The following is a 26,135-nucleotide window of genomic DNA, read 5'->3' on the forward strand; positions in this document are numbered from 1 at the left end:
GGAGAGGCCCGGAACATCCTTTTTTAGGGTGACCTGAGATTGAAGATACGTGAAGTCGGCGCGCAGGAAGTCCCCCAAATCAGAACAGCCTTGGGCTTCCAAACTCCCCTTCGCAGCTGAACCCCTGCAGCCGCAGAATACCCACGACGCCTACCCGCGACGCCTTCCACTTCCCACCTGCATCATTAAATTTACATTTAATGGGCGCCTCGTATATACCAGGCACTGTTGTGGGCCAGTGACTATTCAGAGCCTAGGCAAGTGCCTGGTACACAGTAAACGTAAGGATTTCTGGAGTGAATAAATAAGCTAGCACGACTAATAGGACGAACTCATACATCACGGTGATAAGCGTCACGGTGCCCCTTCATCTGGGGCCGCAGCCCCCAGTTTCACCAGCCCACGTGCGCGCAGGCTCCGCCCCCAGTCCCGAGTCAGGTCCGCCGAGATCCCACTATGCACCGTGTTGCAAGCCTCTTCCGCACCCACAGTGACTTTTCACTTCCGCTTTTCCCGCCTCCGTTTTGACTTTGCAACCAAACTACCTGTACTGCTGACCGACAGGGATGCGGGACCAATAGAAAGCCCAGATGTCCAGGAAGAGTCCGCCTATCAGCCAATAAAGAGACAGCAGCGAGAGCGGTTGCGCAGTGAAGGCTAGACCCGGTTTACTGGAATTGCTCCGGCGATCGAGGGGTCCTAGTACACCGCAATCATGGTGAGACGGGGAGTTAAAGCAAAGGAGCACAGGGAAGGATTGAGAAGCGGAGGGGGTCGGGAGAGGCTTGGGGACGAAAAGGGCCAAGGGTCGATGGAAGGAAACGGTTTCAGTTCGAGGGGAGCGGACCCCGGTGAGGACCAAGAGGGTGAGTGCGGCTCATCGCCGCCACACAGTGCTCATCCCAGCTGGAGAACCAGGGGTTCAGGCGCCTCCGGAATGGAGAACGGGCGTACAGGAGCCTCCGCATCAGGAGCTGGGCCGGGGGCTGTCGCAGCGTTTGACCCCCCGCGCTGACCCCTTCGCTCTGTCTGTCCTAGTCTATTATGTCCTATAACGGAGGGGCCGTCATGGCCATGAAGGGGAAGAACTGTGTGGCCATCGCTGCAGACAGGCGCTTCGGGATCCAGGCCCAGATGGTGACCACGGACTTCCAGAAGATCTTTCCAATGGGTGACCGGCTGTACATCGGTCTGGCCGGGCTCGCCACTGACGTCCAGACAGTGTAAGTTTCAAGGGTCCCTGCCCACACCCAGGTCTCTTCTTGGACCATCCTCCCCTGGCGTCTTGACCGGCCAAGGTGTCAGTCATCTACCACACACCACCAGTGAGTTTGAGACTTTGCCGCACACCATAGCGATACAGAGATGTATCCTAACCAACTTTTACCCGCATTTCCGCTGTGCCAGGCTCTGTGGAAAACACCTCACATTCATGGACTTACTTAATCCTCTCCCTGAGGATTCCATGTTGCCATCCCATTTTGCAGATTAGGAAACTGAGGGTCTCAGAGAGTGTCTTGCCCAAGAAGCAAAGTCAATGAGCCAAGATTCCCACGCGAGTCTCTCTAAGGCCGAAGTCAGCGCTCAGTCCCTAAAGAGCGAGACTGTCTCCAGAAACGTGTCCCTCCCTTTTTTCTCTTTTTTTTTTTTTTTTTTTTTTTTTTTTTGAGGCAGGGACTTGCTTTGTCACCCAGGCTGGAGCTCAGCGGCGTGATCTTGGCTCACTGCAACCTCCACCTCCCAGGCTCAAGCGATTTTTGTGCCTCAGCCTCCTGAGTAGCTGGGACTACAGGCACGCACCACCATGCCTGGCTAATTTTTGTATTTTTAGTAGAGACAGGGTTTCACCATGTTGGCCAGGCTGGTATGGAACTCCTGACCTCAAGTGATCCACCTGCCTCAGCCTCCCAAAGTGCTGAGATTACAGGCATGAGCTACCGCACCTGGCCTGACTTTGATTTTGACACCAATTTTGAGGGGACAAGGCAAGCCCAACAGAAACATCTTACAAACAGTTGGGGTTTTGATATTACATCTCAGGGTTGGGGAAGCATTGGCAATGTGCCAAATCTATGGGAGCAGATTCTGGAGAGACAAAGTCTGTAGAGAGGGAAATAATGAGTAGCAGTTTAAGAGCTGAACCTTACATTTAGCAGTGAGGCGACAAGAGAAACCAGATAATAATAAGAGAGGAAAGGAATGGCGATAGGCTTTCAGGAGGGAATATGTGGTCACAGGGGGCAGGTGCTGCAGGGTACTGGTGGCCTGAGGAGCGGCAGGTCCTGGATTTGTTTCCTAGAAGGTGGAGAGACTAGCTCACAAGTGTGGGTGGATGCCTGTCAGAAAATGTTCTCATTTTGGCCAGGCGCGGTGGCTCACACCTGTAATACCAACACTTTGGGAGGTGGGCGGATATCTTGAGGTCAGGAGTTCCAGACCAGCCTGGCCAACATGGTGAAACCTTGTCTCTACTAAAAATACAGAAATTAACTGGGCGTGGTTGTGATTACCTGTAATCCCAGCTCCTCGGGAGGCTAAGGCTGGAGAATTGCTTGAACCTGAGAGACAGAGGTTGCAGTGAGCTGAGATTGTGCCACTGCACTCTAGCCTGGGCAACAGAGTGAGATTCTGTCTCAGAAATAAAAAGAAGGCAATTAAAAAAGAAAATGTTCTCATTTCTCTTAAAACTCCCTGAGTCTCAAGAACATAACACTTACTGAGATCTCGCAGCCCTTTTTTCCTATCCTGGTAGAGTCAGAGAATGACATCCTGGGGTTCCTGTCAGTGTGAAGTCTCCTGTGAGCCTTCCCCTCTCCAGTCACTGCTGTTCTCACACCATTTCCTTTTCTTCAGAGGGCTTTTCTCACCGCGTTTGCTTGCTTGTGGGCAATAACTGCCCATTTCACTAGGCCTCGGTTTCCCTACCTGGAAGATGAAGCTCAAGTCATTTCTAAGGCTCTTTGCTCTAGTGTCCTGAGACACTGCTTTGCCTCCAGCAGGTGTGGCATTGGTCTGCTCTATGCAGGGGCCTATCCTGGGGCTCTGAAATGGAACTGGCAAGCTGTGACCTTTTTTCCTTTTTTCACCAAAGCTGCCAAGTGGCCTTTTTCTTTTTGGAGACGGGAGTCTCGCTCTGTCGCCCAGGCTGGAGTGCAGTGGCGCAATCTCAGCTCACTGTAAACTCCTCCTCCTGGGTTCACGCCACTCTGCCTCAGCCTCCCAAGTAGCTGGGACTACATGGGCCCGCCACCACGGCCAGCTAATTTTTTGTATTTTTAGTAGAGACAGGGTTTCACCATGTTAGCCAGGATGGTGTTAATCTCCTAACCTCGTGATCCGCCCACCTCGGCCTCCCAAAGTGCTGGGATTACAGGCATGAACCACTGCGCCCGGCTGCCAAGTGGCCTTTTTCTAAGGCACCTTTCAGGTCTGTTAGCACATAGCACAGCAGTTGGTGCTGCTCTTTTTTTCTTTTTTTTTTTGGTCACCCAGACTGGTGACATAAACTTAACTCACTGCAACCTCTAACTCCAGGGCTCAAGTGATCCTTCCACCTCACCCTCCCAAGTGGCTGGGACTAAGGTGTGCGCCACCATGCCTAGCTAATTTTTGTATTTTTTGTAAGAGACAAGATTTCACTACGTTGCCCAGGCTTGGCTTGAACTCCTGAGCTCAAGCGATCCACCCGCCTCAATCTCCCAAAGTGCTGGGATTACAGGTGTGACCCACTGCGCCCAGCCTAAAACTTTTTATATGGAATGCTTCACAAATCTGCATGTCATCCTTCTGCTAATCTTCTCTGTATTTTTCCAGTTTTAGTATATGTGCTTCCAGGCCAGGTGCAGTGGCTCGCGCCCGTAATCCCAGCACTTTGGGAGGCCGAGGCAGGCAGATCATGAGGTCAGGAGTTCGAGACCATCCTGGCTAACACAGTGAAACCCCATCTCTACTAAAAGTGCAAAAAAATTAGCTGGCGTGGTGGCGGGCGCCTGTAGTCCCAGCTACCTGGGAGGCTGAGGCAGGAGAATGGCGTGAACCCAGGAGGCGGAGGTTGCCGTGAGCCCAGATCCTGCCACTGCACTCTAGCCTGGGCAACAGAGCAAGACTCCATCTCAAAAAAAAAAAATATATATATATATGTGTGTGTGTGTGTGTGTATATATGTGTATGTATATATGTGTATATGTGTATATGTATATGTATATGTGCTGCCAAAGTGAGCACCAGTTGCTACTTCCTAACACATGTAAGACTGCAGTTTTCCCTGGGCAGGGACTGAGATGAGGTGTCTCCTTATGTGCCCCTGACCTCAACAGGGTAGACACTTGGGGATATTCAATAATGACTTACTCACTCACTTTTCTCCTACCTCAGTGCCCAGCGCCTCAAGTTCCGGCTGAACCTGTATGAGTTGAAGGAAGGTCGGCAGATCAAACCTTATACCCTCATGAGCATGGTGGCCAATCTCTTGTATGAGAAACGGTGAGTGCAAGTGTAGCTAGCACTGAGGGAATGCAGACAACCTTTGAATGTAGTACGGAGTAGGTGCTGAGGAAGGGGATTCTCCTTGTTTTTCCATCTCTTATTTGCAGGATAATATTCTTATTTTATGGGTGTGTTTTCTTTGGGCCTGACAACCAAATAGGAAAGAAAATACTTACATTGGAAGAAGGCAAGGAATGCACATAGCAGATAAGTTTGCATCTAGGCAAAAGAATTAGTCCCACTGTTAGACTGTTCTGGGGTCTCCCAGCAGGAGCCACCCTTACTCTAGAGCTATTCTGTCAGCACTGGCTTCTCGGGAATAGCAGGGAGCCTAGGAATGGGGTGTTCATTTTCGTCAGTTCTTTTTGAGGGCTTTATGGTGAGAAACAAGGGGCCTAACTGTAGAATTCAGTGCAGAAATCTGGGATGGAATTGAACGGAGACCCTGTGGGTGCTTTCTACCTCTGGGCAAACCTGGGTGGCCAGAATACAAGTTGAGCTCTGTTTTTTTTTTTTTTTTTTGAGACGGAGTCTTGCTCTGTCGCCCAGGCTGGAGTGCAGTGGCACGATCTCGGCTCACTGCAACCTCCACCTCCCAGGTTCAATCAATTTTTCTGCCTCAGCCTTCCATGTAGCTGGGACTACAGGTCCACATCACCACACCCAGACGATTTTTGTATTTTCAGTAGAGATGGGGTTTCACCATGTGGGTCAGGCTGGTTTCAAACTCCTGATCTCAGGTGATCCACCTGCCTTGGCCTCCCAAAGTCCTGGGATTATAGGTGTGAACCACCACACCCAGCCCAAGCTCTTTTTTTTTTTTTTTTCCTTTTAACTTTTTATTTTGAAGTAATTTTTGCAATTTGTAAAAATACTCTTTAGCTTTCAAAACTGAAAGGACTTGTCATTTCTTTTTTTTTTTTTCGAGATGGAGTCTTGCTTTGTCACCCTGGTGCGCAGTCATGGTTCACTGCAATCTCCACCTCCTGGGTCCAAGTGATCTTCCTGCCTCAGCCTCCTGAATAGCTGGGATTACGGGCGTGTGCCATCACACCTGGCTTTTTTTTTTTTTTAGTAGAGACGGGGTTTCATCATGCTGGTCAGGCTGGTCTTGAATTCCTGACCTCAACTAATCTACCACCTCGGCCTCCCAAAGTGCTGGGATTACAAGTATGAGCCACCGCGCCCAGCAAAAAGTCTTATAAAGTTGTAGCAATTAACTCATATTTGGAAATGGCTTGCTGGGCGCAGTGGCTCATGCCTGTAATCCTAGTACTTTGGGAGGCCAAGGAAGGTGGATCACTTGAGGTCAGGAGTTCGAGACCAGCCTGGTCAACATGGTGAAACCTCATCTCTACTAAAAATACAAAAATTAGCTGGGTGTGGTGGTGCATGCCTGTAATCCCAGCCACACGGGAAGCTGAGGCATGAGAATTGTTGAACCTGGGAGGTAGAGGTTGTAGTGAGCCAAGATCATGCCACTGCACTCCAGCCTTGGTGACAGAGTGAGACTTAGTCTCAAAAGAAATAAAAAATAGGCCGGGCGTGGTGGCTCACGCCTGTAATTCCAGCACTTTGGGAGGCCGAGATGGGTGTATCACCTGAGGTCAGGAATTAAGAAACCAGGCTGACCAACATGGTGAAACCCTGTCTCCAATAAAAATACAAAAATTAGCTGAGCATAGTGGCAATACGCCAGTAATCCCAGCTACTCAGGAAACTGAGGCAGGAGAATTGCTTGAACCTGGGAGGTAGAGATTGAGGTGAGCAACCTGCCTCAGGCTTCCGAGTAGCTGGGATTACAGGTGCCTGCCACCGCACCTGGCTAATTTTTTTATTTTTAGTAGAGACGGAGTTTCATCATGTTGGCCAGGCTGGTCTCGAACTCGTGACCTCAGGTGATCCACCTGCCTTGGCCTCCCAAAGTGCTGGGATTACAAGCATGAGCCACTGCGCCCAGCCAACGAAAAAAAAAGTTAATAATATCTGGGATTATCTGGGTAAGAACCTTAAAATCAAATACTATAACAGTTCAGGGCCTGTGTTTGAACATTCTATTATGCTGATGCCAAGTTACCATCTGAAGTAACTTTTCCTGCAGTGTTTCAGAGGTGCGTAGACGGTATTTCTAGGGTCCAGATTTTAAAAGGAGTCTGGACATTGCTCAGGTTTGCAGATCAGTGCCTCAGCCTGTCCTGCCAGAAAAACCACTGATTTCAGATGGGCTCATAGAGGAAGCTCCCGGCAATAGTAGCTAAAAATCCAGAATTTTTCAGGTAACCTAATGTATTTTTATTCTTTTCAATAAGAGTAAGTCATTTATTATTTTTATTTTTTATTATTATTTTTTTGAGACAGAGTCTCACTCTTTTGCCCAGACTGGAATGCAATGGTGCGATCATGGCTCACTGCAACCTTTGCCTCCTGGGCGCAAGCAATCCTCCTGCCTCAGCCTCCCGAGTAGCTGGGACCATAGGTGCATGCCACCACACCTGGCTAATTTTTAAATTTTTTTGTAGAGACAGGGGTCTCACTTTGTTGTCTAGGTTGGTCTTGAATGCCTAGGCTCAAGCAATCCTCCAGCCTTGGCCTCCTCCCTAAGTGCTGAGATTACAAACGTGAGCCATCGTGCCTGGCCTAAAAAAGTTATTTTCATGGTGGCTTATGCCTGTAATCTCAAACTGTGTGTGTGTGTGTGTGTGTGTGTGTGTGTGTGTGTGTGTGTTTTTCTATTTAGAGCTATAACTGAAGATCATGCCCTTAGAAATGACTGTGATCCAGGCTGGGTGCAGTGGCTCACGCCTGTAATCCCAGCACTTTGGGAGGCCGAGGCAGGTGGATCATGAGGCCAGGAGATCGAGACCATGCTGGCTAACATGGTGAAACCCCATCTCTACTAAAAATACAAAACATTAGCTGGGCATGGTGGCGGGTACCTGTAGTCCCAGCTACTTGGGAGGCTGAGGCAGGAGAATGGCTTGAACCCACGAGGCAGAGCTTGCAGTGAGCCAGGATCATGCCACTGCACTCCAGCCTGGGCAACAGAGCAAGACTCTGTCTCAAAAAAAAAAAAAAAGAAATGACTGTGATCCAATAAGACATATGGATAATATCTCTTTACTGACTCTATTGAGGATATTGGCCATTTGTTATTTGGTATTTTATACAGACACTCCTTACCTTATAACATGTTGTAAGTTTAAAATATTGTAATTTGAAATGGGTATTTTGTAGACATAGGATACAAAAACACAAAACACTATATCCAAAAATTGCTCACAGCAGAACAGTGTAAATTATCTGTTGTTTCCTCTCGTGATTGTGTGGCTGACTGGGAGCTGCCGCTCATTGCCACTGTCCAGCATTAGGAGTGGGTTTGGTACCACATATTGCTAGCCTGGGAAAAGATCAAATTTCAAAGCATAGTTTCCACTAAATGCCTATTACTTTGGAACCATCATAAAGTTGAAAAATTTTAAGTTGAACCATCATAAGTCAGGGACCATCATCTGTACATAAAGATCCCTAAGACTGATTTTTCTTAAAGATCAGTGTCTAGAACAAGTTTCTGATGAGCTGCCATTTCCTTTTGACAGACAATGAAAGTAACCCAGCCACTGAGTATCCCTCTGTGCCTTGCCTGCGAGGGGGCTCAAAACAAAACTTTGTGTTCAGTCTGAGTTATCTTGTATTATGTTTTAATGGTTTAGTTTTATTTTTCAGTGTTTTTCATATAAACTGCCTCCAATCTTTTCTCTAAAGGAGTAGAGGTATAAACATACACATAGAGGACTGAGTGATGGTAGGACCTTGGGTGAAGAGAGGGAGGATTAGAAGAAAACAATTCTGAAAGAAAGGAGGACAAGAGGGTCAGAGATGAGGAGGACAGAAAGGTCAGTGTTGAAGAAGAGAAAGTGAAGAAGTCTTAGAACATTGCTAGCTGGCAGGAGAAGCGAGAGGGGGCTGGCCTCGGGGAAAGGTCATCTTCCTAAACAGGTCCTCAGTTTCCCTTTGGGTCTGGGTCTAGGCCGGGGCCTTGTCTGAATAGGCTTGAACATGAAAGTGAGCATTCCTGAGTTCTGGTTTCTGTCTCTGATGCTGGCCCCCACAGGTTTGGCCCCTACTACACTGAGCCAGTCATTGCCGGATTGGACCCGAAGACCTTCAAGCCCTTCATTTGCTCTCTAGACCTCATCGGCTGCCCCATGGTGACTGATGACTTTGTGGTCAGTGGCACCTGCGCCGAACAAATGTACGGAATGTGCGAGTCCCTCTGGGAGCCCAACATGGTATGTTGGTGGCATGGAGTGGGACTGGGCTCTGAGGTACCCACCCTTGGTCATTAGGAAAAAAATGTGTTTATGTGGCAGGTAATGGGGAAAATGGTGCAGGTGGGAGAGAAAGCCGCAGCTGCTGCTCCTTGGAAGGGTATCCAGAAATTCCATCTGCCAGGGCTGACTGGCTCCAAAGGAGAGCATCTTCTGTTGGGAAACCACAGTTAGATATTTGCCACAGCAGTAAGAATTCCTTACATTGGGTTTACAGGGTTCTCGCATCCATTCGTTGAGCAAACATTTAACTCAGTGTAGGGTTAGAGGCGGCTCAACAGAATGGGCTTTGGAACCAGGTTGTCTGGGTTGGAAACTTGGATCCACCCACCACGTTAGTTATTGTTCTTGGAGAAGCCAGTTTACTTCTCTGCCTCCACTACTTTGACTGTAAAATGGGGATAAGAAAGTCTACCTTAGAAGTGGTGCTGAGGAGGCCAGGGGCGGTGGCTCACACCTGTAATCACAGTATTTTGGGAGGCTGAGGCAAGCAGATCACCTGAGGTCGGGAGTTCAAGACCAGCCTGACCAACATGGAGAAACTGTCTCTACTAAAAAAAAAATGTCAAATTAGCCGGGCATGGTGGTGCACACCTGTAATCCCAGCTAGTCAGGAGGCTGAGGAGAATCGCTTGAGCCTGGGAGGCAGAGGTTACAGTGAGCCAAGATGGTGCCATAGCACTGCATCCTGGGCAACAAGAGCTAAACTCCATCTCAAAAAAAAAAAAACAAAAAAAAAAAACCCACAGTGGTGCTGAGGAAAACAAATGAGTATATGTCCTGCCGAAGCGAGCAAAAAAACAAATGAGAAGAGATTAGATAGTGCTCGACGGCGAGGGTCGGCTGTCATTATTGAGTGTCAGTTCTCCTGGGCATTGGGGAAAGCAGGTACAGTCTGCTTTCAAGGGCCCACTGCAGTCCAGTGAAGCAAGACACACCCAAATACCATTAAACTGCAGTTTGTTGGGAAGAAGAGGAAAGAAGAGAGTCTGATAGCAGAAGGAACAGCCTGTGCAAAGGTACAGGAATGGCCAGGTATGCTCAGTGACTGGAGAGAGCTGAACCTGGCTGAAGTGTGGGTTAAACATGGTGCGAAACGATGCTGGAGACAGATGAGACCTCAAAGGGCCTTGAATGCCATGCCAAGGAGTTTGAACTCTGTCCTCTGCCGTAAGGAACCTAGGGAATCAGGTGCCTTTAGGTGGACATGACAGGCTGTTATCGCCTGCAGGAGGCACTGAGGCCCTGAGCAAAGACAGTGGCAGTGGGGAGGCAGGAAGGCAGCTGTCAAGGGGACTTAGTCACTTAAAACAGAAGTGAAGGAGGTAGAGATAGAGGATGGCTGGATTCTCCAGCTAGGCTAGCCAAGACAGAATGTAGAAGGAACAGGTTTGGGGAAAGTGGGTTTGTGGTTGGAGACAGGTTGGGTTTTGAGGTACCTGTTAAGATATCCAGGATCAGAGCCCATCAGACAGCTGCTAAAGCACATGGGAACCAAATAGGGATTCTTCTCCCTATTTTACAGAGAAGAAACTGAGGCTCAGTGAAGGGACGTGCTATTTGCCCAATGTCACACTGCTGATTAGTAAAAGAAATTCAGGGCTTGACGTCTCTTTCACTTTCCTTTACATAATTCTGCTTCCTTCCAAGGAAGGAGCTGAGGGGGGCTTCCCACATCCTGGGAATCATCCCTTACTTCAGGCATGTCTTGAGGCCAGAGCTGGGAACCTTGAGCCTAGAAAAAAGAGAGTTAAGGGACCAAACCAAATCAGAGCCAGAGGCTGTGGTCTCAAGGGGTCCCACTCTGTTGGCAGGATCCAGAACACCTGTTTGAAACCATCTCCCAAGCCATGCTGAATGCTGTGGACCGGGATGCAGTGTCAGGCATGGGAGTTATTGTCCACATCATGTGAGTATGGGCTGGGAGAAGTCTAGACGCTCTGCAGACACCCTGCCTCTCCCTTCTCCACAAGCATACACCCCATTTTCCCAGCCCCCTGGTCAGGTATGAGATAAGAAAGGTGCTTTTGGCTGTCCTGGATGAGCAAAAGTCCATGCCTACCTATGGCTGGTAGCTGGCAGCCTACCCAGCTTCCTCTGGCCTCTGTCAGCTGAGGTTCTGTGACCCGTGCTCTCAAGAGACATTTCTTCCTTAACAATGTCCCCAAAGTCTCAGGGATCTGTGTTGGGGTGAGCCACAGCAAAGCTACTACAAATGGATTGAAATTTTAGGTGGCTTGCATCCTCTCTCCAGCCCAGATCTATATGATGTTCTGGGCTCTAGGGACCAATTTCCAAGCCCCAGCCAGCTCCCTAAGTGCCATCCCCCTTGTCCTCTTGTTTGGAGACATCACCAGGAACCTGATTGGATAGAATAGGAGGTGTCCTTCCAACCACTTTCCTACATTGCAGGATAAGCATTTGGACCCTTTCGGGGGATAGCCTGCTTAATTACCATGAAACAGTATTTGGCCGGGCGCGGTGGCTCATGCCTGTAATCCCAGCACTTTGGGAGGCTGAGGCAGGCGGATCACAAGGTCAGGAGTTCGAGACCAGCCTGGCTAACATGGTCTCTACTAAAATACAAAAATTAGCTGGGCATCATGTGTGCGCCTGTAATCCTAGCTACTCAGGAGGCTGAGGCAGAATTGCTTAAACCTGGGAGGCGGAGGTTGCAGTGAGCCAAGATAGCGCCATTGCACTCCAGCAACAGAGTGAGACTCTGTCTCAAAAAAACCCAAAAAACAGAATTTACCACCGAAGGTTTTTTAATGTTCTTTGGGGTGAAACCACACCTTCTCCTTCCTAAGTGGCTTGTTCTCTAGGCTTGGAGGAGCTCCTTCCCTTCTTCTTTTTTTTTTTTTTTTTTTTTTTTGAGATGAGTCTCGCTCTGTCACCCAGGCTGGAGTGCACTGGTGCTATCTTGGCTCACTGCAACCTCCGCCTCCTGGGTTCAAGCGATTCTCCTGCCTCAGCTTCCTGAGTAGCTGGGATTACAGGCACATGCCACCACGCCCACTTTCTGTATTTTTAGTAGAGATGGGGTTTCACCATGCTGGTCAGGCTGGTATTGAACTCCTGACCTCGTGATCCACCCACCTTGGCCTCCCAAAGTGCTAGGATTACAGGCATGAGCCACCGCATCCAGCCAAGCTCCTTCCCTTCTTTGGAGAGCTGTGAAGTCGCCCTTTCCCAGAATCATTTTCTGGGAAAGCCTCCTCGAGGTGGTTCCAGCTGTGGAAAGTCTGCCCAGGTCTCTGTTCCTGTCCCTCCTTCCTCACCACAGGCAGAAGAGATGAGCCAGCAGGAATGAACTAGAGCAGGATAGTTACACCTAGAGGCAGCGGGCAGTCATTTGTTCTGCTCCCTTACCCCAGGGCTTGAGGGCTCGGTGCTGAGGGCCAGGAGAGCTAGTCACAGTCACGGTCCAGATGGGTAGAGATGTTGTTTTCTTGTGATTTTCTTCCTCTGCAGCGAGAAGGACAAAATCACCACCAGGACACTGAAGGCCCGAATGGACTAACCCTGTTCCCAGAGCCCACTTTTTTTTTTTTTTTTTTTTTTTTTTTTGAAATAAAATAGCCTGTCTTTCACTCCTGCTTCTTTGTCTTTGATGCCTTTCCGCAGATCTCTGCCCTAGCTGGGCAGCTACAGCCAGCCACTTGGTGTGTGTGGCCTGGCCCTCGGCTTGCTTTCTGGCTCACGCTCTACTCCACGGGTGCGTGCCAGTGGGGACAATCCACATGTCACTTGCTGCATGCTCCCTGTGCTAGGCCCCACACAAGTGCTTTACATGGTCTAGAATTTATTCATCATCATGACTCAAGGTAGTTGAGATTATCCTTGTTTGGAGAAGAAGGACAGTTAAATAACTTACCCAAGTCTACTTTAATACGTGGTAAAGCAAGGACATAAACTCATGTTCCGTTGACTCCAGAGCTTAGAATCCTTTTCAAACTCTATGGGAAAACCCTGAGATCTTTTATTGCTTCAGGTAGATATTTGGCCAAGTATCCATAAGTAGTCTAGTGTTTCTTTTTTTTTTTTTTTTTTTTGAGACGGAGTCTCGCTCTGTCGCCCAGGCTGGAGTGCAGTGGCCGGATCTCAGCTCACTGCAAGCTCCGCCTCCCGGGTTCACGCCATTCTCCTGCCTCAGCCTCCTGAGTAGCTGGGACTACAGGCGCCCACCACCTCGCCCGGCTAGTTTTTTTTTTGTATTTTTTTAGTAGAGACGGGGTTTCACCGTGTTAGCCAGGATGGTCTCGATCTCCCGACCTCGTGATCCGCCCGTCTCGGCCTCCCAAAGTGCTGGGATTACAGGCTTGAGCCACCGCGCCCGGCAGTCTAGTGTTTCTTAACCTGGCCAGCACATTAGTCACCTGTGGAACTCCTAAAACACATACCTTGATCCCACCCCTTGAGATTCTGATTTAATTGGCCTTTTAGGGGCCAGGGCACCTGTCTATTCCAAAATTCCCCCAAATGATTCCAGCTTGCAACCTGTAGTACATAGATGGCCTCATGTTTGCATAGCAGAGTGGTTCCCAAACGTTAGCCCCCATCGGAATCACCTGGAGGGCTCATTAAAAGTTTGATTCAGGAGATCTGGGTTGGAACCTAAGAATTTGCATTTCTGACTGCCAGGTGCTAATGACACTGCTGGTCCAAGACCGCACTTTGAGAACCGCTAGGTTTTAAGTTAAGTGCCCAGATGGAGTAGATGATGTGCACAGAGGTGACATGTTCAAAGTTATGTCAGGTGAGTGGCTCCTAGCCAGAGTTCGCTCTACACACTGGAGGAGGGGGTGGTTTGTCCATTCTTCCACGTGCATGGTGGTAACAGCTAACAGGCGGATTGGCCCTGGTGCTGTGGTGTTTTGTTTTTTCCTTAAGAGTCTCGTTATTGCCCAGGTTGGAGTGCTGTGGTGCAATCATGGCTCACTACAGCCTCAACCTCCCAAGCTCAAGTGATCTTCCCACCTCAGCCTCCGGAGTAGCTGGGACTATAGACAAGTGCCATCATATCCAGCTAATTCTTGTTTTGTAGAGATGGGATCTCACTATGTTACCAGACTGGTCCTGAACTCCTGGGCTCAAGCGATCCTCCTGCTGTGACCTCCCCAAGTACTGGGTATGAGCCACCACACCCAGCCAGTGGTGCTGTGCTTTTAACCACTGCTTATTAATTGCATCTGAAAGCGGGATGTCATTGACAATATTGTTTCTCCAAACTCAAGCCATACATTGATTTAGCCGAAGCTGCCTCTAAAGCTAGGACCAAAACTTTTTAATTCTGGAAAGAAAAAAAAAGGTTCATTTCCCAAGGACTCACACATAACAGATCTACACAAAGCTTTTTGAGTTTTATTTTTTTCCTCAGGTTGGAGATTCATTGTAACATGCATGCATTTTCAAACAGTAACAGGGTCTCGAACTGTTTAAAGCGGACGTTAGACAAGCACGGGGGATTGAAAATTCCTATTTAAAAAATGGAAACTGCAATGGGATATGGAGAAGTCACACACTTGGTGGGGTGGTGGTTTGTCCTGTTTCCCCAAAAGGTAGATATGAACTTCATTCACATTTTTTAATTTCAATGATCTGACCTGATGCTGGGGTGTGCTGAGCAGCACTGCCCCTCCCCCAAGGGTGTTGGCTCCCACCGCCTCACAAAGTGGCTCTGAGCAAGGGCAAGAGGCTCCTGTGGAAACTTCTGCCCTGGGATACTGGCACAAGCTACTGAAGGACAGCTGAGTCTCCTCTTCCCCGTGGGGCACTCTTCATAAGCGGCACATTCTAGAGGAGGGAGAGGCCGCGTCACTGCCCCTGCAGATGGCTGGTAGATTGGGGAACAGTTGTCTGAATGGGTTTTCCCTTTCAGGACCCCCTGCCCGCATGACTGCCAGAAAGAGATGAGGCTCCTAGACTTGGTGGGGGGGGCCACAGGTTTAAGGCCAGAGCTCTGAAGGTTGTTTAAACACACTGTCCCTTCTGGCCCCCAACACCTGAGTAACTCACATGCTGGGGTGCTGCCGTTTTCTCTCCCACCCTTAACTGGTAAAAAGACAACTGGGAGGTAGGACTGGCTACTGAGAAAAGTCCTATCTTTGATCCACCTCCCCAAGGCATGCCCTGGCAGACCATGAAGACAGGAAAGGCAGGGCAGGAGTCTAGCCTCACCCTGAGCGCTACCAGCAGGCCCATTTGAGGCCGAAAGTACAGGCAAGAGAAAGAGTGAAGTAGGGAGAGAGGACAAAGAGCTGCCTGTGGTTGGGAACTTAGGAGACTGCCACTGAGAACAGCCACAGGGGCCACTCGTGGCGCCTGCCACAGACCAGCAACCCCTGAGCTAGAGAAACAAGGAGAGGTGGAGCACTGCTTCAGTCTGCGCCCCTCCACTGTGGCTTCCTGGCAAGCCCCGTGACCCCAAGCCGCAGGGCACAGAAAAGGAGTCTGTGCTGGGGGACACAAATACCCAGTGGTTAATTAACAGGAACCAGGGCCAGGGACCTTCATCTAGAGGTCAGTGGAGTTTCCAGGGCACTCGTCACTGTGGCTGGGAGACTACAGTGTCTCGGCTGTGGACATGTGGAAGAGGGAGAAGGACGGGAGAAGGGGTGACTGGATGCCAGCCAGGAATCCTGGCCTTAGCCCTATCCTGGCCTTGCCCAATCAGCCATGTCCTTATTCTTACACCTTTCTTCTTGGGAGACCCAACATTATTCGGAGATGCCATGAGACTGTTGAGCTTTTCTTCATGGCCCCAGGGAGTGAGGCTGAGGGTAGTCACTTGCCCTCCGATGCCTTCGGCTGCCCAGTAAAAGAATGGCGGGACCCAAGGAGGAAAGAGTAGGGGCAGAAAGTGCTTGGGGAATCAGTCCACTTTCTCTACATTCAAACTGCAGACCAAATAGAGTATCATAATGAAAAGAAGAGAAAGGAAACTTGTATAAAGCAAGATAAATAGCTTTTAAACATTAGAATGCCAAACATTAGGGGCCAAACTCAAGGTTTTGAAGAGAGCACAGCGAATGACCTTTAAAAAAAAAAAAAAACTGAAAATCCACCATACCACAGCTCAAAATGTTGTGACCCAGTCAACAATACTGTCAGAAAAACAAAAAGCATTTGAAACAGAATGCTACCTCTCAAACTGTAAACAATATACAACACACACACACACACACACACACACACACACTCTCAATGTTAAACAAGTTAGATACCTGGTAGTCGTCTTTAACCGCTAAGAATGTGTTACACTTTCCAAACACATTATGGCAACATGATCAGCAGACCAAACGCAGAGAAGCCGGTGGGAGCCCAAGGCCATGGAGACTGTTGGAAGACAGTTTTCCAAGCTTCAGAGATGCTGGGCCTGACGAGGAGCAGATCCAAACTTGCATTCTTCATTATGACACGGGGAAATCAAGCCCAAACATTATTCCTACATAATCCTTTCCTAAGTCAAATTTGTTTTCTCCATGAGCCAGTTGGTTTCAAGTTCCCTAAGTCATGTAGCGGTCTTGCGGCAGTTGTTCAGACCTACCTATGGCCCCTTCCTGGGGCCAGGGCAGTGGTTTGACCCCCATCTGCCTCTTCCAGAATGGTTTCCCATCCAATCCAGCAGCCCCACTGAAGTCCAAGAATGCCATCTCCATTCTTTCCTGACCTGTATGCTGAGTCAGGCACAGAGACAGTGCTCGTTCCTGCTTCGCAAGCTGAGCTTGGCCAGGTTTGGAAGGAGTCACAGGAAACCAATTTATTCATTCAAAATGGTTTCACAAGCGATCTTCACATCTTTGGGGTTATCTACAAGTTTGACCATATCTCATCCCAAATTCCCAGTTCCTGGTTGAGGGGGTGAGAAGATGCAGGAATGTACCTCCCCCAATGCAGAGCAACAGGGCTGTTCCTCTCCTGGCCAGAGCAGTCCGTGGCTCAGTTCTGAGGGCCCAGGTGGCAGGCTCCGAATGCAGGTGGAACACCTGCAAGAAGCCACTCCTTCCAAAAAAGCCTGTGGGCCACAGATCTGCTAAAAGTCTAGAGCGGGGCAACAAGAAAAAACAGCCCCAAAGCGGGGCCAGGTCAAAACCCACGTCGAGCTCCCAAACTGGATTTCCTGGATCACATCCTCATGTAACTAGGAAGCCACCTCACGTCTGGACGCCACACTCTAAGATGGGGGTACCTTGCTGGCTGTAACTCTCCAGGCACAGGGAGCCAGATCTCCTGGCTTAAGGAGGTGTCTCTGCAAAAGAGCACTCCAGGAGCTTGGAGATTCGCCCAGAGCTAAGAGCTCGGCTAGAAGTGAGAGTGCCTGGGAGGAGGTCAGAAGGAAGGAAATAGAACGAGGGCACAGGACCTCATTTGATATATCAGTTTCCAAGGTTTTCCCAAAGGGAAATAACCATTTAAATATGAGGGTCCTGATAAATCCAAAGGTACTCTAGTTCCTCTTGGCCTAGTGGGAGGCAGGCTTTACAGAGAGGACTTCTGAACTCCAGGGGCTAAGAGAGCCTGGGGCTTGGGTGATCATCACAGGGTTCTCTGAGAACCAGGTGTCCGAGAGCCCAGCCGCTTTCCTGCCCCTCACCATCCCATGAGGATGAACTCATTCCCCTCTGAGATCTCTGATTCTGATCCGAGATGTCTGGTGCTGACCTGGTATGTTCCGGACAGGATGGAGGAATAATGCAACATTTCACTTGAATCCAAGGGAAAGGTGGAGGAAGTTGTGCACAATACTCCATAAAATTACAAAGTTAATCCAGACAAGAGCAAATGCAGCAGGGCGAGGTGTCTGACCTCTCCAACCTGGCATCAGAGCACTTGGCTCTGAAAGGACCCTTGTCCTGGGTCTAATGGGTGTCTCTTTAACTGAAGGGAACTGAGAGCTCAGCAAGGATGGGGAGGGTGGGTAGGGTGATGAAATATATGATTATAAATAGCAAACCTGGAGCAATGAAATTTCAGAAACAAAACCCAAATAAACTCACAAAGTCATCTCTAGCCCCAAGGTATCTTAAAAGGTTATAAGGTAACAAAAAGGGAACCCCTTTTTAACCTGGGTGTCAAATGCAGGGCAAAAATCAAGGGTAAGCAGAAGGTGGGGTTATACCCTGTGAGCAGGTGCACACACAGCACATCCCCCTCCTCTTCAGCTAAAGTCTCTCTCGGTGTCACAGGCTGCAGTCTCATTGCTAAAGCCCTCCCAAACCCGACTCTGCTCCCACCCTCCCATCTAGCCCAAATACACCCTTCTCCCTAACTCCCGATCCCCGACCGCATATCCAGCTCTCTGGCTCTGGCTGAAAGTAGAAGATAACTACGTCAGGATGTTGGACATAAACTCGTTGAAGCGTTTGGAGTACTGCTCAGGATTCACAGTCGAGATCTCGGCCCCTGCCTGTAATACACAAGAGGCTGATTCAGGTTGAGTTCCTGTGCCCCAATCAGGAGGCTGCACCTGGGAGGAGCCAGGGTATTCAGAAGCCTCTTAGTATCAGAGCTGAATACCACCCCCGGCCCCACCAAGACCGAGCAGACTACCTCAGGAAGTGGCCCACCAGTCCTGAACTGTCTTGGCCCCGCTCCTGTGATTTATAACCCCAGGCCTGTACCGAAGTAGAAGAAAGGCAGTGGGGAGGTGGCAGAGAGGCTCTGGATCTCTATGGGGGTCACTACATGGAGAACAGGGCTTCAGGCCCACAGGGAAACAGGCCTGTGGGGAACACTATGGTCACGGAAACAAAGCTATTACTGGCCCTTCAACAAGATGCACAATAGGCCCAGCAGGCCCTAAGGAAAAACACTGGCGGGCTTGGCCCCAAGGGCTAGAGAAATTGGGCCCAGCCTGGCAGGGAGTGGGTAGGTGAAGACAGGGAACATGGCAAGGCAGGCAGGCTGCTCTTCCAGTCCACTCTCCTGGGAAGAAGGAGACAGGAGTGTGTTCCTTGGAGCAAGAGGCCTGAGACTGCCCTCCCTGGGGTCTGAAGGTGAGCACAGACACACTGACTCAGGGGGGCCCTGGATGAAGATGGAGAGGACTCACCCCGTGTTTCACCGTTTTGGCAGCATGTGCAGCTTTCTTCTTCGTGTCGTATGGCGTGAGGATATCAATGATGGCCATGAAATACACCTCCTTCTTGGGGGAACCTGGAGGGACATGGAGAGCAGGGAAGGAGGAAGACGGGGCAGGAGAAGGGCAGAAAGCAGCTGGGCACTACTACAACCCTCAGACACAAGGCTCAGCTCCATCCTTATCATGTTGGGGCTGAGAAAAGGACCAGTGGAGTCCTTTCCAGCTTTCATAGCTCTTATCTTATTGGATCTTCACAGTCACTCTGAGGGGCTGACAGGACAGTGTAAATAAAGTTTGGTTCATCCCATGAACCAGAGCAGAACCATCCCTCAGTCAGCCAGGACAAGCAGGGAAGTATAGGAAAGCCTGGCAGAGAAGGAGCCCCAGGGCCCCAGGTTCAGGTGGCGACCCTGGAGGGGAGTCTGGAGGCAGAAAGAGGTCAAAGGCAGCAATGAATGAGGTGGAGGCCCAGATGTCCCTAGAAGGATCTAAACAATGAGCTGAGGGGTTAGGATGAGGGCAGGGCTATGCAGGGCAGGCACAGGCTCTGACTTACTTTCATGGCTTTTCATGGCATAGACATCAACAGAGGGGTCGAATTCCCCAGGACCAAAGAACCGAGGAAAGCTGAGGAGGTTGCCAGGGCTGTCAGGAGGTGTGCCATAGGAGCAGAGTAGGTTGCCGCCCACCCCATCATTCTCACACTCCTCATCCTCTGCCCGCTCCTCCACCTCCATCTCTTCCTGCTCTGCCCGGTCCACGTCATGGATGCCCACCAGCAGGCTGTAGTCCATGATCTTCAGCTGTGCCAAGAACTAGGAAGGCCAAGGACGGAAAGATGGAAGGAAGAAGACGTTACACAGGACATCCCAGTGACATCCAGAAAGGCGGAAAAGGCATTCAACTCAATTCTACAGAGTTCTGAAATTCAACAGAGAGAAAGGCATCAGAGCACCTGCCCTCAGCGAGCTCTCTAAGTCTAGTGGGGAAGACAGTCATTCAGCAGGGGAAAGGCAGGAGGTCGAGGCTGCAGTGGGTTGCGATCACACCACTGCACTTTAGCTGGGTAACAGAGCGAGACTGTCTTAAAAAAAAAAAAAAAGTCAAGGAGCTGTGGGAGTTTACCGTGAGGGGTGAGCAAGACCCTCCCTGAAGAAAGGAGTTGAGGCCAAGGCTTAAGGATGAAGAGGAGTCAGTGAGGCAAGTGCTGCAGGTTAAAGATGGAACGAGCACTGCAGGAAGAGGGAACAGCCCATGACGGGTTGGGATCAAGAGAGGCCATGGTGGCTGGGCACGGTGGCTCACGCCTACAATCCCAGCACTTTGGGAGGCCAATTAGGGAGGATCACTTGAGGCCAGGAGTTTGAGACCAGCCTCAGCAATGTGGTGAGACCCCATCTCTACAAAAAACTTTTAAAATTAGCTGGGTGTGGCCGGGTGTGGTGGCTCACGTCTGTAATCCCAGCACTTTGGGAGGCCGAGGTGGGTGGATCACGAGGTCAGGAGATCGAGACCACCCTGGCTAACACAGTGAAACCCCGTCTCTACTAAAAATACAAAAAATTAGCTGGGCGTGGTGGCAGGTGCCTGTAGTCCCAGCTACTCGGGAGGCTGAGGCAGGAGAATGGCGTGAACCTGGCAAGCGGAGCTTGCTGTGAGCCAAGATCGCGTCACTGCACTCCAGCCTGGGGGACAGAGCGATACTCCGTCTCAAATAAAACAAAAAACAAAAAAAATTAGCTTGGCATGGCAGTGCACACCTGTGGTCCTACCTACTTGGGAGGCTGAAGTGGGATCGCTTGCTTCCAGATATTTGAGGCTGCAGTAAGCTACGATGGCGCTACTGCACTCAAACCTGGGGAACAGAGTGAGACCCTGTCTCTTACTAAAAAAAAAAAAAGAGGCTATGGCCAAGTTTGAGGAAAGAAATAATGAAATGATATGGAAGAGGTTGGAGAGATGGATACAACACAGCAATATATTTCAGATCACAAATTTCAACCCATTATGACTCTTAAACCCAATGTAGTGGGCTGGAACTAGGATTTCTTTAAATTAAATACAGTAGTCCACCCTTATCCACAATGGTTTCAGTTACCTGTGTCAACCACAGTCCAAAAATATTAAATGGAAAATTCCAGCGATAATTCATAAGTTTTTAAATAGTGCACCATTCTCAGTAGTGTGATAAAATCTTGCTATGTTCTGTTCAGTGCTGACCAGGATGCAGATTATCCCTTTGTCCAGTGTCTCCACACTGTACACACTAACGTCCCATTAGTCTTTCAGTAGCTGTCAGTAGCTATCTTGGTTATCAGTTCACTATAGTTGTATCACAGTGCTTGTATTCAAGTAACCCATATTTGACTTCATTATGACCCCAAAAAGCAAGAGTAGTGATGTTGGCAATTCAGATGTGCCAAAGAGAAGCCATAAAGTGCTTTCTTTTTTTGAGACAAAGTCTTGCTCTGTCACCCAGGCTAGAGTACACTGGTGCAATCTCGGCTCATTGCAAGCTCCACCTCCCAGGTTCAAGTGATTCTCCTGCCTCAGCCTCCCGAGTAGCTGGGACTACAGGCGTGTATCACCACCACACTTGGCTAATTTTTGTATTTTTAGTAGCGACACAGTTTCATCATGTTGGCCAGGCTGGTCTCAAGCTCCTGATCTCAAGTGATCCACCTGCCTCGGCCTCCCAAAGTGCTGGGATTACAGGTGTGAGCCACTGCACCTGGCCAGCTTTAAGTGAAAAGGTGAAAGCTCTTGACTTAAAAACAAAATAAATTCCATGCTGAGGTTGCTAAGATCTCCTGTAAGAACAAATCTTCTATCCGTGAAACTGTGAAGAAGAAAAAAAAATTCATGCACCGTATATATGGGGCTCAGTACTATCTGTGGCTTCAGGCATCCACTGGGGATCTTGGAACATGTCCCCTGCTGATAAGGGGGGACTACTGTATAATAAAATAGAATAGAAAATAGCAGAATACAAGATAGAAAATAAAGGTAGACAGTGTTTCAGTTGTATCCATTGGGTTGCAAGGTAAAATATACTTCTAACTGGCCTCAGAGACAAAGTCTGAAAAAACAATGTCATCGACTTCTTTATCAGCCCAGGTAAAAATAGAAAAAAAAGGGAGGGAACACAAAACCACACAAGAACGGCAGCCAGAACCAACCAATATTCTCAACCCATTCCCCAAAGGTCGAAAGAGGCTGTGTGGTGCAGGGGAAAGTTCTGGGGCCCTCCCCTAGCATCATGTGACTCCCCTTGCCAAGCCTCAGTTTTCTCATCTGTATAATGGGTGCTGTGAGTAGGGTGGTGGTTCAAGTCTTCTATCTAGGATTTCCAGACAAAGTGTGGAATGATACAGGATGGAAATGGCCAGCTGGCATTCCAGTTTAGCTAATAATGACGCAAGAGTGCAGTCACCATCACACAGTGGTCACTAGGAGACTGCAAGACTGACCACCGTGTTAGGCCCTAACAGAGAACTAGGAGGAGAATCATCATGGAAGCAGAGTGGCTCTATGCACAGGCCCAGAACACAACTTAAAGCACAAGGAGCCCTAAAGATGGGAGCCCAGCAGGATGTCCTTGAAAGAGGAAGGGCAGGAGGGACACCACTCTGAACACTTCTAGATAAAGCCTTCTCAAGGCCCAGGGAGAAGTGGTCGGGGTCCCAGGAAAAAGAGGGTCCATGCACCATGCCCTCCACCCACCTGAGAACATTTATAAAGCAATATGCATTGAAAATAAATGCACTGAGTAAACTGCATTAAATTCTTCTTAGAACGACAGTAGGGGGAGGTAGAAAAGGGAGAAGGAGAAAGACTCAGGACAAATAATGTCAGATGATGAAAGACAGAATAAGGAAAGAACATAGTTAGGGGTGACTAAGGAAACGCTTCCTAGCAAAACGAAGCATGTTCACAGTAGCATTATTCCCAACAGCTACAAGGTGGAAGCAACCTAAGTGTGGTGGCTAATTGTATATGCCAGCTGGACTGGGCCTGAGTGCCCAGACACTTGGTCAAGCATTATTCTGAGTGCGTCTGTGACGGTTTCTGGGTGAAATGAGCATTGAACTGGTGGACTGAGTAGAGCAGACGGCCCTCCCCAGTTTGGATGGGCATCATTCAATCAGCAGAAGGCTTGAAGAGAAGAAAAAGGGTGACCCTCCTGTGAGGAACAGGGAACCTCTTCTGCCTGGCCGCTTGATGGCCTGTAGAGTAAAACCACACCACCAGCTCTCCTGGGCCTCCGGCTTGCTGACTGCAGATCTCATTGGTCTCCATAATCCCATGAACCAATTCCTTAAAATAAATCTCTTGGGGCCAGGCGCGGTGGCTCACGCCTGTAATCCCAGCGCTTTGGGAGGCCGAGGCGGCAGATCACGAGGTCAGGAGATCAAGACCATCCTGGTTAACATGGTGAAACCCGGTCTCTACTAAAAATACAAAAAAAAAACTAGCCAGGCGTGGTGGTGGGCACCTGTAGTCCCAGCTACTCGGGAGGCTGAGGCAGAAGAATGGCGTGAACCCAGGAGGTGGAGCTTGCAGTGAGCCAAGATCGTGCCACTGCACTCCAGTCTGGGTAACACAGCGAGACTCTGTCTCAAAAATAAATAAATAAATAAATAAATAAATAAATAAATCTCTTGGTATAAAGAGATTTACAAAACATTCTATAGGTTTTGTTTCTCTGGAGAACCCCAACTGATATAACAAGGGTCCATTAACTGATGAATAAACAAAATGTAATACATTCAAACAATGGAATATTAATCAGGTGTGTGTGTGTGTGTGTGTGTGTGTGTGGAGATGAGGTCTCATTCTGTCGCCCAGGCTGGAGTGCAGTGGTGCACATCTTGGCTCACTGCAAGCCCCGTCTCCTGGGTTCATGCCATTCTCCCGCCTCAGCCTCCAGAGTAGCTGGGACTACAGGTGCCCACCACCATGTCTGCCTAATTTTGTTTTTGTATTTTTAGTAGATACTGGGTTTCACCATATTAGCCAGGATGGTCTTAATCTCCTGACCTCGTGATCCGCCCGCCTTGGCCTCCCAAAGTGCTGGGATTACAGGCGTGAGCCACCATGCCCAGCTTTTGTTTGTTTGTTTTAAAGAGACAGGGTCTTACCCTCTAGTTCAGGCTGATGTGCAGTGGCATGATCATAGCTCACCACAACCATGAACTCCTAGCACAAGGGATCCTGCCACCCAGCCTCCTGAATAACTAGGACTACAGGCACATGTCACCGCACCCAGCTAGTTTTCAAGTTTTTGCAGAGACAGGATCTCAGTAAATAGGCCAGGTCTCCAACTTCTGGCCTCAGCAATCCTTCTGCCTCAGCCTCCTGAGTTGCTGGGATTACAGGTGTGAGCCACCATGCTCAGCCTTATTCAGCTATAAAAAGAAAGAGCCGGGCGCGGTGGCTCAAGCCTGTAATCCCAGCACTTTGGGAGGCCGAGACGGGCGGATCACGAGGTCAGGAGTTCGAGACCATCCTGGCCAACACGGTGAAACCCCGTCTCTACTAAAAAATACAAAAAACTAGCCGGGCGAGGTGGCGGGCGCCTGTAGTCCCGGCTACTCGGGAGGCTGAGGCAGGAGAATGGCGTAAAAACCCGGGAGGCAGAGCTTGCAGTGAGCTGAGATCCGGCCACTGCACTCCAGCCTGGGCGACACAGCGAGACTCCGTCTCAAAAAAAAATAATAATAATAAAAAAAAATAATAAAAAGAAAGAAATTCTGGCCGGGTGTGGTGGCTCACGCCTGTAATCCCAGCACTTTGGGAGGCTGAGGCGGGTGGATCAGAAGGTCAGGAGATCGAGACCATCCTGGTCAACATAGTGAAACCCCGTCTCTACTAAAAAAATAACAAAAATTAGCTGGGCATGGTGGCACACGCCTGAAGTCCCAGCTACTCAGGAGGCGGAGACAGGAGAATTGCTTGAACCCGGGAGGCAGAGGTTGCAGTGAGCTGAGATCGTACCACTGCACTCCAGTCTGGCGACAGAGCAAGACTCTGTCTCAAAACAAACAAATAATTAATAAATAAAAAAAAAATTCTGACACATGATACAATATGGATGAACCTTGAACACATTATGCTAAGTGAAATAAGAGAGTCACAAAAGGACAACAGCTGTTTGCTTCCTTTTTTTTTTTTTTTTTATTTTTGAGACAGTTTCATTCATAACATGTTGCCCAAGCTGGGGTGCAATGGCATGATCTCGGCTCACCGCAACCTCCACCTCCTGGGTTCAAGCGATTCTCCTGCCTCAGCCTCCCAAGTAGCTGGGACTGCAGGCATGCACCACCACACCCGGCTAATTTTGTATTTTTAGTAGATGACCGAGTTTCTCCACGTTGGTCAGGCTGATCTCAAACTCCTGACCTCAGGAGATCCGCCTACCTCAGCCTCCCAAAGTGCTGGGATTATAGGCGTGAGCCACCTTGTTCAGCTTCCTTTTTTTTTTTTGAGACGGAGTCTTGCTCTGTCGCCCAGGCTGGAGTGCAGTGGTGCGATCTGGGCTCACTGCAAGCTCCGCCTCCCGGGTTCACGCCATTCTCCTGCCTCAGCCTCCCGAGTAGCTGGGACTACAGGCACCTGCCACCACGCCCAGCTAATTTTTTTGTATTTTTAGTAGAGACGGGGTTTCACCGTGTTCGCCAGGATGGTCTCGATCTCCTGACCTCGTGATCTGCCCGCCTCGGCCTCCCAAAGTGCTGGGATTACAGGCGTGAGCCACCATGCCCGGCCTGTTTGCTTCCTCTTTTTTTTTTTTTTTTTTTTTTTTTTTGAGACGGAGTCTCGCTTTGTCGCCCAGGCTGGAGTGCAGTGGCCGGATCTCAGCTCACTGCAAGCTCCGCCTCCCGGGTTTACGCCATTCTCCTGCCTCAGCCTCCCGAGTAGCTGGGACTACAGGCGCCCACCACCTCGTCCGGCTAGTTTTTTGTATTTTTAGTAGAGACGGGGTTTCACCATATTAGCCAAGATGGTCTCGAACTCCTGACCTCGTGATCCGCCCGTCTCGGCCTCCCAAAGTGCTGGGATTACAGGCTTGAGCCACCGCGCCCGGCCTGTTTGCTTCCTCTTATGTGACGTTCTTAGAGTAGTCAACTTCACAGGGGCAGAAACTAGAATACTGATTGCCAGGGATTAGGGAGAGGGAATTGGGAATTAGTGTTTAATGGGTATAGCGTTTCAGCTGGGGAAGATAAAAGTTCAGA

The 26,135-nt window shown here is 49.4% G+C and overlaps 2 protein-coding genes and 1 pseudogene across 6 annotated transcripts in view; 1 reads left to right on the forward strand and 2 right to left on the reverse strand.

Moving 5' to 3' along the window:
* The first annotated feature begins 560 nt into the window (after positions 1-560).
* LOC105472272 (proteasome 20S subunit beta 3) lies at positions 561-12,378 on the forward strand. The gene is made up of 6 exons (XM_011725358.2): positions 561-718; positions 1,039-1,223; positions 4,375-4,482; positions 8,597-8,774; positions 10,628-10,722; positions 12,288-12,378. Exons 1-6 carry the CDS (start codon positions 716-718, stop codon positions 12,334-12,336), a joined length of 618 nt encoding a protein of 205 aa, XP_011723660.1. The 5' UTR covers positions 561-715; the 3' UTR covers positions 12,337-12,378.
* On the reverse strand, positions 3,748-3,843 carry LOC112424993 (U6 spliceosomal RNA; annotated as a pseudogene).
* LOC105472427 (phosphatidylinositol-5-phosphate 4-kinase type 2 beta) overlaps positions 11,811-26,135 on the reverse strand; it is a 40,521-nt gene continuing 26,196 nt past the window's right edge. For 3 of the 5 annotated variants that reach the window (XM_071083048.1, XM_071083049.1, XM_071083050.1), the window contains exons 8-10: positions 19,454-19,712; positions 18,868-18,971; positions 14,158-18,222 (exon numbers count right to left, since the gene is read on the reverse strand). In XM_071083048.1, the coding sequence (XP_070939149.1) occupies positions 18,142-18,222; positions 18,868-18,971; positions 19,454-19,712 (444 nt within the window). In that variant the 3' untranslated portion in view covers positions 14,158-18,141. Of the gene's footprint in view, positions 12,282-14,157; positions 18,223-18,867; positions 18,972-19,453; positions 19,713-26,135 lie in introns of those variants that run through there. The other 2 variants (XR_011615801.1, XR_011615800.1) reach the window with 2 other exon arrangements.

The sequence above is a fragment of the Macaca nemestrina genome, chromosome 17, assembly GCF_043159975.1.
Source record: "Macaca nemestrina isolate mMacNem1 chromosome 17, mMacNem.hap1, whole genome shotgun sequence".
Lineage (NCBI taxonomy): Eukaryota > Metazoa > Chordata > Mammalia > Primates > Cercopithecidae > Macaca > Macaca nemestrina.